At 38.8% G+C, this 17,747-nt stretch overlaps 2 protein-coding genes across 3 annotated transcripts; one reads left to right on the top strand and one right to left on the bottom strand.

Annotated features, from left to right (window-relative positions):
• The first annotated feature begins 3,276 nt into the window (after positions 1–3,276).
• On the top strand, positions 3,277–7,022 carry LOC135467968 (RING finger protein 37-like). 2 transcript variants are annotated; one of them, XM_064745930.1, is made up of 2 exons: positions 3,277–3,409; positions 3,937–7,022. In XM_064745930.1, exon 2 carries the CDS (start codon positions 3,944–3,946, stop codon positions 5,582–5,584), a length of 1,641 nt encoding a protein of 546 aa, XP_064602000.1. In that variant the 5' UTR covers positions 3,277–3,409; positions 3,937–3,943; the 3' UTR covers positions 5,585–7,022. The 2 variants fall into 2 exon arrangements, with proteins under 2 accessions (XP_064602000.1, XP_064601999.1); XM_064745929.1 differs by having other exon boundaries at positions 3,359–3,484.
• A 216-nt stretch (positions 7,023–7,238) lies between these two features.
• LOC135469060 (uncharacterized) lies at positions 7,239–14,404 on the bottom strand. Its single transcript, XM_064747579.1, has 5 exons — positions 14,324–14,404; positions 11,911–12,437; positions 10,982–11,033; positions 10,248–10,335; positions 7,239–8,179 (listed from the first exon to the last, which is right to left on the bottom strand). The coding sequence occupies exons 1-5, from the start codon at positions 14,376–14,378 to the stop codon at positions 7,873–7,875; spliced, it is 1,029 nt and encodes a 342-aa protein (XP_064603649.1). The 5' UTR covers positions 14,379–14,404; the 3' UTR covers positions 7,239–7,872.
• Between the last annotated feature and the right edge of the window lie 3,343 nt (positions 14,405–17,747).

Below are 17,747 nucleotides of genomic sequence, written 5' to 3'. Positions count from 1 at the left end.
ATATATTTATTTATTTAACAGATTAAGTCACCGCGGCAGTACACTCTAAAACTAAAACTTTTTTTGTAAATCGGTTAGAATTTTCACCACCTCAGAACCGCCCTCAAGGGGCTCTGTCCGCTTGGCTTCCAGACCCCCCAAAACGGCGTGTTGATGTCGATAATCATCATGTGTCGGAATGTCGCCTTTTTCAACGTGTGCTTGAACCGAAATATTCTGTTCTATATATCGTAGAGGGTAAATTAAAGCAAAAGAAAGCTAAAATATGAAGTAACGTTCATCATAGGGACTATGATTTTTTCCAGATGTTCACCAAAAGAAAGTAATTTTTTTAGAATCCTTGGTCGGGTCACACTTAGGACCTTAAAAGAGGGAGTTGTAACGTCTTCGCTTAACGTTCAGCATTGAAAGGTGGTATGGCAACGACTGGTTGACCCGTATATCAGTATACTTGTCTTCGATAAGTCGTCTCAGTGAAGCAGCAATAGGTAAAAGAGCGGTGGAAATCCGTCCTGCATTAGATGCACTCTAAGGACTCCGTCACCATATGATTGAGAAGTTGTTCAATACGACGTTAAACCCCAAGCACTCACTCCCTCCTAATCAAAAAATCCCAAAGCCCTTAGTCAAATATGAAAAATAGTTAGCACAGTTATACAGACGGTTTTGTTGTAATGAAAAATATAATAGCTTAATTCATTAGTCCTTTAATTTAACTAGCCTGTATAACAGCTAAAATTAATATTAATGACAAATAATGACAAATGTTGTAATGACAAATATAATAGCTTAATTCATTAGTCCTTTAATTTAACTAGCCTGTATAACAGCTAAAATTAATATTAACTGTAAAATTCACTGATGTGTGTATTGTAATCTGCTGAACAAACCAGAAATAAATTCCACAGAAAATGGCCTCACGTGCTTATCTGGTTTCATTAGCGTTGTCCACCGGATAACTTCATTCCAAAGCATCATTGTAGAGTTTTGAGCACTACAGTCTCTGTCATACATGATTAATGAATCCCGTTATGGTCATTTGTATTTACAGCCAATTTAACTGCCTACTCTCATCTAATCAGACCAGCTCTCCCAGGACAAAAACGGCCTCTTCACGTATGACGTGAACACATGGACGAGGACGTGTTCATCGCTCGCCAACGCATTTTTGATTATTCTCATCTTCTCTTTAGTGGAGGAAAAGAACTGAATTTTACAAAACTTAATGATAAAAATATCAATGCAGCTGTCCCTTTGTAAGTCTTCGATTTGTTAATGAAAAATCTAAATCAGGATACACTTGTCATGGCCTCCTGTATGGCTGCTGGCAAGGATATTGGGGTATAGCCTACTGTAATATGCAATTTAATTCGGCTTGTAACTGCCGGCCACGATAGCTCAGCTGGCAGCTATATAGCATCCGCTTCGGCGGCGGTAGCTCCAGAGTCAACCCTGGGTTGGGTCACACCTAAGACCTGAAAAGAGGAAGTTGTAACTTCTTTGCTTGGCGTTCAGCATTAAGGGGATAGTACGACTGGTTGACCCGTATCAGTATATTGACTCGGGTGGGGCTGCTTACACTTACTTCGGTAAGTCGTCTCAGTGAAGCTGCAGTGCAACAAGGAGGCACATAACATGTACCGGCCTACTCTAGTAACTCCTTCGTAGTCATATGTGGCATACAACAGATGTGACAATGTATTTCCAGCTTCCCCCAATATGGCGTTCCCCATGTACACCATGAACATAATTGTTAATTACGACGTTAAACTCAAAGCACTCAGTCACTCGGTTTGTAATTACGGAAACAATATTTATTGTAGTGCATTATAGTCTTACAGCTAGGAAATCATAATAAATATAAATCAGACGTACATTATATAGCCCACTAGTATGGATGTACACTTCGGGCTTTACGTCGTACTTGACAATTTTTCAGTCATATGACAACGAGGAGTCATTAGGTGTGTGTACATATATTGTGTCATGCAGGGCGAGTCATTGTCGCCGAAGCACTGCCACCACCTAAGTATCATGCCAAAGATACCAGAAACGACACTCCACCAAGTCACATTATGCTGACCCAGGGCCAACAAGTCATGTTTCCTTGCCCTAACCTCTCAGTGCTGAGCGCAAGGCGAGGCAGCAACAAGTAACATTTTTAGTCTTTAATGTGACCCCGACGCGGGTGTGATCCTGTGTCTCTCGACTTCAAGTCGTCCTCTACTATAATAGCTCATATATATCTGAGTTGGCGTCTTTTATTTTACTTTTTTCAGGCAGTTAATTCTTTGACAGGTTATTACCATTATATATTAATTATCACCTTTTAAATATTTACTTATTTACCGTATTTATTTATTTACTGTTGTTTCTCATTTTGAAAGGCATCTGGTTGGATAAAGCCAATTAGCCAGTGTTAGTGTCGGTCATATAATTCTAGTGTGGTAGAACCTCACTCACCTTTATATAGACGATGGTCCTGACTACAGCTAGCATGTATAGCTTGCTACATAAGCTGTAAAATGTTTAGGATGTATGGCATGGCATTTAGAAATATGTTAGAGGTGCGACATCTCGTCCGATTTTCCACACAACACGGACTTGAACAATACCACTCAATACGACCCACAACAGCGGCTCTAATGACCTAATATAGCTCTTAGTGTAAAATGTGCTTTTTTTTTAAATAAAAAAGAGAATCTTTCTTCCATGCTTTCTTTTCTTTGTTTATTCAGTTTTATCAGTTTATTTATTTATTCATTTATTTATTTCGTTCACCCCCCAAAAAAGGAGTCGCTCGCACCTGGGCCCCCACATATATGTCATACAGCCAGGATGATTGATATGTATGTAAATGTTTTCAGTTCACGTGATACTTATCAAGTTTTCAGCCATATGACAATGGGGAGTCATTATAGGTATGTACATACTAGTTGTGTCTTCTTGTGGCTGGGCGAGTCCACGTCGCCAAAGTGCTGCCCACACTGAAGTATCATGCCGAAGACTCCATGCAGATATGACACCCCAACCATACACGTTACACTGACACCGGCCTAACCAGTCCCGTTTCCTTGCTCTAACCTCTCCGTGCCAAGCGAGGCAGCAGCAATCTTTGATATATAAACCGAACCTGGTTTGATCTCGGGCCTCTAAGATGGACGCTCTAACCATTAGATCACTGAAGCGGAGGTGAATGATATGAAGAGATGTGCAATAGTTGCACTATTTTCGAATGGTTGCTGATGTAGGCGACACGGTCCCAGAGTTGAAAGTAGAACTCCCGTCGCAAGACCCAGACAAAGAGTTGATCCATACCACTGGCGCCCCCTGGTCCTTCATACCAGGCAAGATGGTTGTGATAAATTGCTGTGGACGAGTTACGATTTGACTAGGATAAGAGGAGAAGGTATGTCTTTAGTGACTGGGATTGCACAGTAAGCATGTCAGACAATCAAGTGGCATATCAGGTGTAATCTAAAAGGTACGCTTTTCCTTATTCATACCTCGGCAACATAAACACTTTACAACCCTAAAGCTGATCCAGCAAAACCATACAAAGTTACCTCCCTTGTGTTGGTTTCAGAGCTTTGAACAGCAAAAGTCATGAAACGTTTTCATCGTTTGAAGGTGTCCCGGAGGATACATAAAAGAATAAGTTAATCGAGTTTTACCAGAAAAACGAGTAATATCAATGTGTTGAAGTCACCGGTTTAATTACAAGAAATTATCTATGGGTGTTTTGAACTGATATAAAGCAATTTCTAGAACTTGCCACTCTATTTATGTGACAGATGTAATACTGAAGCTATTTTCTTAGTTGTACAAGTAATGATGTTTTATGTGTTAACATGGAACTGTGTGAGCATCTGTGGAAACCTATCATGTATATGGTGATTCTTTATGGTGTAATTAGTAGATCCTTTTTGTTGACAGGAAGAAAATGATCAACTTTTGTCATGGGTCTATGACACCTGACATTAAGTGTGATAAAGTGTGCGCAGATGAGTATGGGGTTGAAAACCTGATTGCTGGGGTGGACTACTGGGCAAGTCAGAGGGGTTTCAGGGCAGAGAGCTTCATCGTACCCCCTGTGTCTGTTACTGTACGCTTCCCCTGTAACATTCAAATAGCTCGCATCATCCTAGACCCAGTGGTGGGCAGACAGAAGTCGTGTGGCTTTGAAATCTTTGCCAGCTCCAGGAAAATTCACAAGTCCCCGCTGATAGGCCTAAAGATACCGAGAGGTGTCGATGTTACACCACAATCCGTGGATGAAGAAATATTTGGACCCGTTGGTAAAGAAGCCCTCAAGGAGCCCTGTATTGTGTGCTTTGAGAATTCAACATATAGGCCCAGAAAACCATTTGACGAGTTCATTGATGGGGGTGTAAAGGCAGGGAAACTTCTTAGACGTCACAGGATGGCGTGGCTGTCAAGCGTCAGTGCTGTCACCATACGAATTGTGAACACAGTAGAGCGTAGTGCGCCAGCCCTTAAGCGATTAGAAATCTGGGGACAACCAGCTCAACACTGCCCTGAGCATTTACAGACAACGATATACCAGATATACAGGGAGGCGACATTAGCCAGGTGCAATGGCTATTCCCTGCCAGAACAGGCCAGTCACAATATTCCTCCCGGGCCCCGCACCAACCACTCTATTGTCCAGTCAAAATCTACATCTGGAGCACCTCCCAGCAGTACTAATTCATCTCAGTCTAGTTACCAGTTTGCTGTTGATGTACCGGAAGAGTTCATAGACCCCATAACCTGTGAAATAATGACAGTCCCTTTAACACTACCCTCAGGTAAAACTATAGATCAGCTCACTTTAGATAAGCATATCAATGCAGAGTCCACATGGGGGCGCTCACCATCTGATCCATTTACAGGGGTCCCATTCTGTGAACTTAAGAAACCAATTCCTAATGTATCCTTAAAGCTAAGGATTGACAGGTTCGTGCTGGCACACAGTGCTGAACTCAGAACTGTACCTAGGGTTTTGGGCAGAGGGGAATCTTCTGGGGACAGCCCAGTGACAAAAGCGTCTCAACTACTGGGTGTAAAGAGAGAACTTAGACAACAATCAATACCTACTAGTACTGCTGTAACTTCTAACCATTACAGCCATACAAACCCTGCATCTGGATTGAAGAGGAAATATCATGATATGGACAGAGGAATTTGTACTGAGGCGGCAAGCAAGAAAGTTGTTAAATTAGAGACTTCTAATATCAGTTTAAATGCTGATAAGAACAAAACTGGGAGTCACGAGAGCAATCTAAGCCTAAGCCTCAATGAGGCTTTACATGCAGCACTTGGTGGTCTGCCATCATTTCAGTCAGGTGGGCCCAATTTAAGTAAGAACATAGGACAGTGTGAGCAGCAGCAAAAAACACTGGGCTTTTCCTGTATTTATTGCCATCAGACCTCAATATCCAGTTCTCTGTATACTTTAGCCTGTGATCACTTAGCGTGCAGGAAATGTCTGACAAAAGCAATGTGTGGTTCTTCTTCTGGAAGTTGCCAGAAATGTGGCAAGAGTTTTATCTCTAAAGATGTTGTTAGATTTAATACCTGATTTATCATTTAATTGGTATGATTAATTTAAAAATGAATGATAAGAAACAACACAAAATCATTCAATTAGCATTTATTGTTAATCGATTTATTTAACCTATTGATTTCAGTCTTTATCTTTTAATGGTGATAGAGGTACTGACAAATTTGTGTGAATGTGCTGCACTGATGAACCATTATCATTATGGTATAATTAATTATCAGTTAAAGGAATAAATACATGGATAGTCATGCTTTTCTGCCATGTTATATCACTCTATCCTGAAACTACTGTTTTTGCACTTAGAAGCATCCAAAAAATCTACTTTCAGAGGGTCCAAAAATTATTACTTTTTGTTTTAAAACTCACATTTTTCCAGGATTTCCAAACAAAAACTTGTTTAGGATCAATAGAACTCTCAGAATATGAAGAAATGAGTAACTTAGTCATGGGCAAGTACAGTACTTAGCAAGCACAGTACAAACTACAGACTAACTAGTACACCTGATACAGTTACCTGTTTGTACCTGTATTCATATCACAAGGTGTTTAAGTTAAAGAGAGAGTGAAAGATGAGCTTGACATTTAATAGGAGAACCTTATCAACACTTCAACACATTTTAAGTACATGTACATGTGGGTGCCATGAAATCCTGTTAAGCAGGCTCATTTATTTTATATGGATACCCCTCAAATTTTAAATACAGGAAGTAATGAGAACTGTTTGTGTAGCACACAATCTGAACAGGTTTAATGGATATGCATGTGAATTTCAGGAATTGTAACACGCAAAACAATGAGGAGGTTCAGAGCCCCCAGGTACTTCCATCGTAGCATGGTGAATGATGAACCGCTACATCAGGCTTCATCTTTCTTCAAACAGTGATATGAAGAAAAAGAACATTTTGTCAAAAAAGGAGCATAACTCCTAAATTTTTAAGCAAAGTGGTTTAAGCAATGGTGATGATGGACAGACATCATAGCACAATTAAATACAACCCACAATATGAGCACACAAAAGTAACTGGAACATTCCTAATTGCAACAACATTTGAAGTTTTATTCTGGTATCAGCATGGTGAAATTAAGTTTCGTGTCAGTTTGATGGTCTAGACTAGTTACACAACACACAAGCCCGAATTATGCAGACAGATAGATAGGTACATCTATCTACGGATAAACAGCACCATTCTGAGCAATCTTGCCAGCATAACACAGTTGATCTGTGCTATGGGTGTGTGACACTGGATAAGCCTGTTAAATATGTACAGTTGAATTGCAGTGAAGGGTATAGGAAACTACCAGGGAACCACTGGAGAGCCTGAATGCACAGAAATATGAACTGAAATTTCTTTGCAATATTCAATACATGTACTGTCAAAAACTAGTTGCTGAGTTTGTATTGTGTGGTACTAAAAGCAGGCCAGTGTTTTAATAATAATATAGGGGCCCCCGTGGCTCAGTTAGCGCGCTAGCACATTGTATTGACACAGGAGTCTCACCAATGCAGTCGCTGTAAGTTCAAGTTCAGCTCATGCTGGCTTCCTCTCCGGCCGTTCGTGGGAAGGTCCGTCATCCACCTGCGGATGGTCATGGCTTTCCTCCCACCATAATGCTGGCCACCGTCGTATAAGTGAAATATTCTTGAGTACGGCGTAAAATACCAATCAAATAAATAATAATATATAAATGAATATATGTTGAACTTTGGCAGAGTTGGGTGACCCTATACTCTTAACTGGTTTTAGTGACTGAATCGAGTGATGAAATACAGTGTTCGTACATGTATGTATATGCAACCACAAAATGAACCTGTAAACCAAATTTTGAAAACCTTTGTGAACCTTTGACTCATAGTGTGTTCACATCATCTGAATTTGTCATTTCTAGTCCGTTGCCATGGAAACAAACAACTGACCTGAACAGCCCAAGCTTATACAAGTCTAGTTCACCAAAATACCCTGAATACCTTTACATGCATACTTAATGTCCCAGTAGGCTAGGAAGATCTGTACATTTGGGTATACATAATTTGCTAAAATTACCAGAAAGCTGACATAAACTAATGGATTATCATCCTAAGTTCTTGTGAATTCCCGAGTGAATTCTGTTGTGAACGCTTTATGGATTAAGATATTAAGTGTGTACTCTCAAACTTGAATTCTGTCTGGAAAACAACAGCAGTGACATTCTGATGAGCTGTTTAGAGTCAACTTGTATGTTGTCTTTTCAGTGATTACGTACAGCTTACTGTACAGTGAACAATTTACGATAACTTCCTCATCACTGATGGGTGGAGGAGGCTGCAATCACTTTGGTCTCAACAGGTCTTTCCCTGATCTATGGGCTGGCAAAGTAGGTGACTTTTTTACATGAATACATTTTCGTCTATGTGGTTGCCAAAGTCTTTGTGATCCTTTCCCATCTCCCAGCCGGCGATTGGTCACAAACCTAGGGGTGTCCGTGGAGATAGGACCATGCACGTTCTCTGGTGTGATTCTACTACAGCAACAACAGCAAACAGCCCTAAATCTTTCCCAACAACTCTGTCGTCTACTTTCGGTGTTTACTTTCTTTATGTCTTCTGCTTGCTTTGAGTTTTCCACAGTTGGTGATCTGAACGAAAATAAAAATTATTACAAGGGGTTTAAAAGGAACTATATTTAAGAGATGAAATTAATGATAAATCGGAAATTTTAAGTTTACATTACATGTATTTATGCAATCCAGATACCGTCATAGGCAAATAAACCCCAAGCATACATACATGCATGCCATCATACTGTAGGCAAGTACAACATTAAGCCCCAAGCATACATACAAGCATACCATCATACTATAGGCAAGTACGACATGAAACATCAAGCATACATACACGACATTAAACCCCATGCATACATACATGCATACAATCATAGGCAAGCATGACATTATGCATACATACATAAATACATGTATGCATACATACATGCATATCATCATAGGTAAGTACGACATTAAACCCTATGCATACATACATGATACCATCATAGGCAAGTATGACATTAAACCCCATGTATACCATCACACTGCAGGCAAGTACGACATTAAACCCCATGCATACCACCATAGGCAAGTATGACATTAAACCCCAAGCATACGTACATGCATACCATCATACTGCAGGCAAGCACGACGTTTAACCCCATGCATATCATCATACTGTAGGCAAGTACAACATCAAACCCCAAGCATACATCCACCCAGACCGTCACACTGTAGGCAAGTACGACATTAAACCCCATGCATACATACATGCATACCATCATAGGCAAGTATGATATTAAACCCCATGTATACGTACATGCATACCATCACACTGTTTTCAAGTACGACATTAAACCCTATGCATACATACATGCATACCATCATAGGCAAGTATGACATTAAACCCCAAGCATACATACATGCACACCATCATACTGTAGGCAAGTACAACATTAAACACCAAGCATACAATACGCATACCGTCACACTGTAGGCAAGTACGACATTAAACCCCATGCATACCATCATAGGCAGGTATGACATTAAATCCCATGCATACCATCACACTGTAGGCAAGTACGACATTAAATCCCATGCATACATACATGCATACCATCATACGCGTATGACATTAAACCCCAAGCATACGTACATGCATACCATCATACTATAGGCAAGCACGACGTTTAACCCCATGCACACCATCATACTGTAGGCAAGTACAACATTAAATCCCATATATACCATCATACTGTAGGCAAGTACAACATTAAACCCCATGCATACATACATGCATAGCATCATACTATAGGCAAGCACGACGTTTAACCCCATGCATACCATCATATTGTAGGCAAGTATGACATTAAACCCCATGTATACCATCATACTGTAGGCAAGTACGACATTAAACCCCATGCATACATACATGCATAGCATCATACTGTAGGCAAACACAACATTAAAGCCCAAGCATACATACAGGCATACCATCATACTGTAGGCAAGTACAACATTAAACCCCAAGCATACATATATGCAGGTCATTATACTGTAGGGCAGCGTAATGAGTCAGGAACCTCTCACCAATGGGGTCGGTGCGAGTTCAAAGTCCAGCTCATGCTAGCTTCCTCTACGGCCGTACATGGGAAGGTCTGACAGCAACCGGCGGATGACCGTGGGCTTCCCCTGGACTATGCCTGGTTTCCTCCCACTGTTACATGAACTCTTGGCTGAGCAGTCAAGATGCTCATATTTCTATCACTAGGAGACCCTCTAGGTGTCACTTCAAAGTTCAAACCCAGCCACAGACACAGAATACAAGAGATTCTTTTGCCTACACTGTTCTCTGGTCCTTAGTGACAATAAGCAGTTGACATACTGATAAAGCTGTTAACAAGTGTTCATACATGAGTTTCCTTGCAGATCACTTGCCGTTTGCCGACATAACTTACGCCTTGGACTTGCTCTGCGGGTGAGAATCTGTGTGCCACACTTTACAACAATCATCCGTTACTTGTTCCACCCATAAAATTTGCCCCCGACGTAAGTGTCAAAACTTTGTGTGACAAACGTGACATTAAACCCCAAAGAAATACATGTAGATAAATAAAAGAAGGAGATAAATTATACATAAAACCCTTGTACAGTTACTTACAGGCTACTGTCACTGTCAGATTCGTACACCATCACCTTTGCCTCAGTTTCTTGTTCATTCCATTTGTCAACCATAATATTAACAGTCTCTGAAAACATAGTTTATATGAATTTTTCAGAAATGCTTAACGTCATCAGCTAGTATGTTCATCAGTTAAGGTGAACTGACATCACCTGACAACTACGTAATTTTGTTAAAGGATATATTGATATACACACAAAACCACTTTAAATATGTTTATTTCCGCGAACACCATCAACAATAACCATTAATTGAAATTGGTAAACTATATCTTTATTTTTGTTTAGAAAAGTCATTTCATGATGATCAAAATTTTATGCAATATTTTCTCAATTTAATCTCACAGAGGGTAGGGGGAGCAGCAAGTGACGCTAGTGTGAAGCCATTGTTACATATGTACATCAAAAATTGATTGTTACGCAATGTTGCAATGTATCAGCTTCTATTGTAACATCCTGCTGTCTTTATTATAACGTCATTGGGATGCAATGGGATAGTAATGTCAGTTAAATGGCATGAGAGGGTCCTTTGCTGAATTCCCCCTGGCAGTCAAAGTGGACATATAAAGATGATTACTGAGTACATTAAAAAGAGAATTTTCAAAACGAGTAGTAGGTCATGGGCAATAAATGGAGATATTTTGTGTTACATGTACTGTACATGTGTAGGAGAAGAGAAAAAAAAACCATACTCTGGCTTATTAATACACTTACTGGTGGTATTAATAGACCCTCCTGTCTCTTCGCCCACGGCAGCATCTCCGAACTGTAAATATACATCAAGACAGTTATAGTTAGATGTGCTTTTGGGAGATCACACAATTAAATCAATGCTTCAGAACAATTCACTATGCATATCTGAACAGCGTACAGAGATACAGGACAGCAGGCCGTACGTGGAAAGGTCAGCCATCAACCTGTAGATAGTCGTGGGTTTCCCCCGGGCTCTGTGTTCCCTCCCACCATAATGCTTGCAGCTGTCATATAAGTGAAATATTCTCGAGTAAGTCGTAAAACACCAATCAAACAAATAAATATAGGACAGCATTCATTTGTTTAGTATAGTGGTAATGACCAAGATTTGCTTATGAGAGGTAATTCCTGAAGAATTTTAAGATTTCATGGTCTACCATACATAACTTAAATCTTACTGTTCATTGAACAAGTGTTCATTTTCCTCAGCGAGCATTTAATGTGTAATTAACATGTTTATAATTAAAGAATTTGTTCTACATTTCATGCTATTCATTTTACTATCATATACAAGTAGTTGTGCTCACAGCTTAAGGCCCATTCCAAAAAAGTTTTTTTTTTTTTTTTAACAAAGTGAAGTAGGGTGATGCTTTATAGTTACTGCTCCTAGAAATTCAAATATCTCTAGATTTATTTAAAGCTTTCAGCAATACAACACACTTAAACACTAAGTGCTTCAGCTCCTGAACCTATAAATAATTGCTGAAATTATTCTTCACAGTCCAATGATAAAGTAAAACAGCTTTAAAACATCAAGCCACTGTACACTGTATTAAAAGAGTTTTTCAACTGTTTTTTTTGTACTTGAACCTAGAAGCTGATTTAAGTGTTGGGGTTTAAGCCAATCCAGAAGTAAACTGAACAGATCTTCATGAACTACATTTTCTTACCTTTGAAATTAAGTCTGCGATGTCATCATCAACTACTGTATGCCGTTTTTCATTAACTGATGGTGCTTTTGATTTCTTCTTTCTATAATGCTTTGCTCTTTGCTCTAGTTTGTGCCCAGATTTTTTTCCACGGTAACCCACTTCTTCTGAAATCTTGAAAAGTTTTGTTAATGTCAGCAGGCGACCTTCTTTGCCTGAGTCATACCTTAGATGAATTTTTCTCTCTGGCTTGCTCAAATGGATTTGGTCAAGTAATATTCTGCTGTCTACATTCTTGAATGGTCCTGTTATAATTTCAAATGGCTTATCACTCCACAGCGGGTTCCTCACTTCAATTAGGTGACCATACTCTGCTTTTGTCCCATTAGGAATATTGTTGAATCCATCTTCTGGTGAGAGTGACAAGAAACGTTTGAAAAGTTTTTCTAATCTCTCTTCTGGAGCATCCAAGAGTTCGTCAGGGCCGAATTTAGCACATGTATTTTGGTCCGCAACTTCATGCAAATTTATTCTCCTCTCAGCAGACACTGTAATGCAAAATATAAGAAATTTGGGTGCTCTGCCCTTTTTTGGGGGGGGAGGGTGGGGGGGGCTAAACAAGAGATGAATTAAATTATCTGGTTTTGCAAGGTTGACCAGAGGATAATTTGTTAGGTGAGTAATCTGATCTATTGGAAGTTTAAATTATCAAGTTCCATTTTTTTTTTTTTTTACCATAAAGTTTAGTTCCTAACACTGGTTTACATAAGATGTTAAATTAAAAACTATTTTAATCTTGATGGAAAATGTTGACTAAAGATCGAGTCCTGCTGGAAATCAGGCCTGGAGACTGCTTGTACTATTAAATCATTGTGTCCAAAAAAGCACACAGTGCATGTAGTACTGAGATAGGCAAGATCAAATTCAATTTCATGGAAAGTTAAGGGAGCAACCAGTGTGTGACAGGGTTATCATTAATAGGTCAGATCTCCTGCTTGCTCCAGTTGAAACAGAGGCGCATACTACAAGAACATGAAAAAACAGATAACAGACAACTAACCAAAACAAGATATCAACTTTAACATTGCTGTCTGCTTACTGCTGCAGTTTCAATATGCTGCTGTTTATGTTATTTCCAAACATGATTTTGTCTTTATCACTGGTTGTATGAACAGTGATTTCAAGCAGCACACAAAAGGGTATTTTGTTCCCTAATTTAATATTAATACATGAATGTTAAATTTCTTGTCCATGCCTTCACTGTTTGATTTTTACCACCACTGCTTCCCATAGCAGCTGTGACTAGTAGTATTGTATACCATGGTGGAGATCTAGATAAGAGGAGGACAGTTCCATAGATACCATTGATAATTCACTCTGTATTAGTGCATTAAAACCTCCCTTTCATAAATTTATGTGGTTTGAGACTTGCAAACCCAAAAGAGTCAATTGGTATCACACCTGAAAAATAATCACATTTTCTGAGCCCATATCATAGCAGTTGGTGAGCTTAATGAAATCAGGCTGCTTTATTGAGATTAACCTTGAGGTCATGACCTACATGTATGTCAGCCTCTGTCAAGTAGGCACATAAATACAAATTACAAATAAACTGTCTGGAATGACATTTTGAGTGGCTATATCAATCATGTGATTAAGACAATCACATCAAGATAGCAATCGCAGTTGACTCCGAAGATATCCTTTCCTGTGTGATGGCTATGGATCATTTTTGGTTAAGCCAACCTCAGAACAGGTTAGTTTCGCCTTGTAGGAATATTTGAATGACCAAGGTTAATGTTACATTTACGAAAGTTTTAATACATGTGTGAACAGCAGTAAATGTTTATTACTATAAATCTGATACAATTATTGCTGTTTCTGTCCATTACTCTCACAACAGCTTTCCTCAAATGTACTCTGCAACTACATGTACTCTTGGAGTTTGGCTGAATAATTAATTAGCGCTGAAATTGTTAAAATATGTCTATTATTAGACTAAATATGTACCTTTAAAAACAATAATACTGAGTATGAACTAATTTTAAACCAATAACCAACCAAAATAAATACACTTTTTAAATTTCTAGCTCCTCTGAATTTGGCCACCCAATATTTATGGGTGCGGATATGAACAATTTACTGCATGTGTCCTTGCAGATGCAAGCCAAATGGTTGCAATTTGTCAAAAGCGATTCCAGATAGAAGGCGTGTTTATTTTTGTTTTGCCGTGTTAAAATTAAATATGAGGTCTCGCTATGAATAAAGTTACCATAGCGGGCCGTTTGAATAAAAAGTGCGCGTGGCTCAACTAAATTACGGTCATAATGACGTAGGCTAGTGATCGCATTGTTGGCACTAAGTCATAGTACGATATCAAGCTTAAGCTGATGTTTGAGGGTCAACACACATTTGAACAGATCTGTGACATTACCGTTTTCTTCGACGACCATCCTAAGAAATGATAAGATGAAAAAAATGATCAACATTTGTGACGAGCATTTCGTGAGGCAACCATGTTGAAGCAGTGCGTCGTTACAACATCGCGTTGCATCGCAACGGAAGATCCTATTGCTGAAGATTTGGGGTCAATGGAAACATAAATTTACTGGACCTCAAAATTTTAGATCGCCGTCGTAGTCCATAAGCCAAGGGCCAAAATTTCACATATTAGTACGACCCAGGGTGGCCAAATCTCCTTGCTATATTTAAGTTGATACATGTCTTTAGTTCATGTTTTGATATGAAAGCAGATGGGTAGCTTTGTATGGGTTATGCCCCCTTTAATAATTTACTTATTGTTCAAGGTGCTAACTCATATATTGCCATTCATAACAGTTATACAGTAACAACGCTATATGAATCCCCAGTCAACTCAGGAACAGAGTGTTTACCTTTAAGAATACTTCCTTAACTAATTCAAGCTGATCTTTTGATCTTATTCTATCGTGGTTGTGTTAACAATTAACTGTTGACTTCAGGTCTAAATATCCAAATGCTAAATTTCAAATGGCACACAACAGTGGTCTTTCCATGACTCCAAACATCAAAGGAAACTGCAAAACTGTGGATTTTTTCAGAGGGATATTCACACTCTGTTATCCGTCAGCGGGTGCCATGGATGTTTAATCAACACCTTCCTCTCCAGCCGTATGTGGGAAGGTCTGCAGCAACCTGTGGATGGTCGTGGGTTTCCGCGGGCTCTGCCCGGTTTCCCCCCCACCATAATGCTGGCCGCCGCTGTACAAGTGGAATAGTCTTGAGTACGGCGTAAAACACCAATGAAATAAATAAATAAATAGAGTATGGGGTAAAACACCAAAGTAAATAAATATATTAACTGAGACTCCCAGATATATTGACCTTTTTCCCTGCTTTTTGTATTTTGCGCAACGCCTTGTAAGGAGATTTTTCATTTTATCAAAATGTGTGATAAAGCTACCATTGCGGAAAGGCTACCATGTTCTACTTTACTTCTACTGGCCCTAAAAACGTCAATACCACATCAGTTTGGCCACCTCAGGTGGTACCAATATCATGCCTGGCCCATTGACATCGATACGGTTATAGTTATGCATTAGTATCTAAGCTGTACCTTTAGGCAAACAAAAAGCTATTCAAACCTTGTGTGTGTGTGTGTGTGTGTATAATCTACAAGATATAAGTTTGCTACAAATGTATTCCAGACGAGCACATGCTTGTAAGAGTTGTTCCCCTTGATTCAATACAACATGCATGCATGCTGGGACTAATATAAAGGTTATCTGTAACAGTCCCAGATACATGCACATTAAATATGTAATGAGACTCTACTCAATCATGACTTTTTTAAACAGCATATCACGGCAATAAATATTTAGCAAGGGAATGGCGGCAGCACGAGCACTGTACATGTTGGTAGACGCCCGATTGCAGAATGAAATTGCTGAAATTTTACTTTTTTTATGGAATACAACGAACTCATCCCAAAGAATATTTACCATGTACAAACATGTAACTTTCAAGTTTCAATTAAACCATGACCATGGCATACCAGTGGCATCCAAACTCCACTGCTTTTAATGGTTTCAGATGTGGAGGAATGATTTCTTCAGGTCATATCAATACAATATTACCTTGCTCTGCCTTCTTATTTTTTTGATCATGGCTTTGCGCCATACTCGAGAATTTTTTTGAGTGCCCAGGGTAAAACCACTATTCTTTAGTGATGTACAGATATGCAAATCATGTTGGTGCATGGCAAGTGATCTTCAATGACCATGAGCTGCACAAACTCACAAGTGCCGTTCACTGCTTACTGTAACCAAGGAATCTGCATCATCCCTGTCCAATGATGAGATTAAACCTGCACCTTGTTTTTAGGGCTCCTGCACCTTACTGAGATAGATCTCTAGACCTAGTCCAATCTGAAATACTTGTTTGATAAAATAACATGCTGATGACAGACACAAAGGCCCAACAGTCCGTATGTTTCTTTCCTATCAAAATGCAGATGGCCAAGTCACAGCCTACATATATCATTTTAAAGTCTTTACAGGATATGGTACGGTGGCTTACTAGTACCATGAAATTTCATTTGAATTTTTTGGCAGTTTTCTGTATATCCTTGCTACTTAGGCGGCATATCAAGCTGTTTAGCTGTTAAGTTAGTTGATCGGTTTACACCGAATATTACTTTTTAGCGTAGCAAATTCTCTTTCAACATAGTAGTCATTTTATTCACATGGGAAATCGTTTTTACAAGACAATTATATTTTTACACAGCACATAATGTTGTATTTTTTACACAGGAAATTATTTTTTCACATGAAAAATATTTCCACCTCAGTGTACATGATATTTTTGCTTTTATAAAAAAATAATTCTCTGTAAAAAAAAAAAAAAATTCCTCATAAAAATGATTTCCTAAGTAAAAATGTAATTTCTTAGAAAAAAATGATTTCCTAGGTGAAAAATTTGATGAATATGAAAAGGAACTTTCTTCGCTAAAAAGTTATTTTCTCTGTAAATTGATTGACTATCTTTACTGAATAAACAGCTTGATAAGGCAGGCTAACTAGCAAGTATATATAGAAAACACCCCATGAATCCAAATGAAATTAGATGGCACTAGCAAGACAGTAATATAACTTGATATCCACCTTATTTCACATGGTTAGTTTGCTTGGGGATCTGTCAAAGGTGTCCAGCAGTCAGCCTAAACGTATAGCGCTGCCTCACTGAAATGCCATAACGAAGAATATGAACAAGTCACCTCACCCACTCACGAGTAGGTACATGTACACAGGCTTCTGAGATTTCAAACTTGAGCCTAAGCTTCCTGCCTACTATTTCATACCTAATGGTACCAAGTTAAAGACCCATAAGTACTAGTTACAGGAACAGTTTTTGTCACCGGTAAACCTTTCATGAACTTAAAATGAACATTGTGTGTATGCAATTTCCTTGCACTGTTACATTATCACCACAATGTTGGATGCACTACCTTCTATCAAACACCAATTAATGTGATATCATTTCATGCTTAAGGATGACTCCAGTCTGCTGCTACACACAACCAGTTTCCCATAAAACACAGTGGTACATTGAGCAATGAACATTCTACCAAACAGAGTAGGCTTGAATTATTTTAGGCAGTAAAGATCCCCCATTTGGGAAATATACAAAGCATGTACACACATGCTACAGTACTAGACAGGTAGTAACAGGTAGTCATAGTAACACAGAGAGCAGATAGTCTTACATGTATTACTGATAAATCATAAACACAGCATTACCAAAGTCATTTCTTTACATAAAATCATTTATTGACCTGGTAGTAAGCACATGTATAAATGAGTTTTAATGTACAAGATCAA

This window comes from Liolophura sinensis, chromosome 6 (genome assembly GCF_032854445.1).
Source record: "Liolophura sinensis isolate JHLJ2023 chromosome 6, CUHK_Ljap_v2, whole genome shotgun sequence".
Lineage (NCBI taxonomy): Eukaryota > Metazoa > Mollusca > Polyplacophora > Chitonida > Chitonidae > Liolophura > Liolophura sinensis.
Note: the sequence above shows the minus strand (reverse complement) of the source record. Positions and strands in the feature narration are given on the sequence as shown.

What these genes read in the sequence shown, in the direction of transcription:
- LOC135467968 (XM_064745930.1), top strand. Translation starts at nt 3,944, where the DNA reads ATGATCAACTTTTGTCATGGGTCTATGACACCTGACATTAAGTGTGAT.
- LOC135469060 (XM_064747579.1), bottom strand. Translation starts at nt 14,378, where the DNA reads ATGTTGATCATTTTTTTCATCTTATCATTTCTTAGGATGGTCGTCGAA. An exon ending in TCGCAGACTTAATTTCAAAG is followed by an intron (nt 11,034 to 11,910) that starts GTAAGAAAATGT and finishes GTATATTTACAG; the next exon opens with TTCGGAGATGCTGCCGTGGG. An exon ending in TCTGACAGTGACAGTAGCCT is followed by an intron (nt 8,180 to 10,247) that starts GTAAGTAACTGT and finishes ATTTTCGTTCAG; the next exon opens with ATCACCAACTGTGGAAAACT.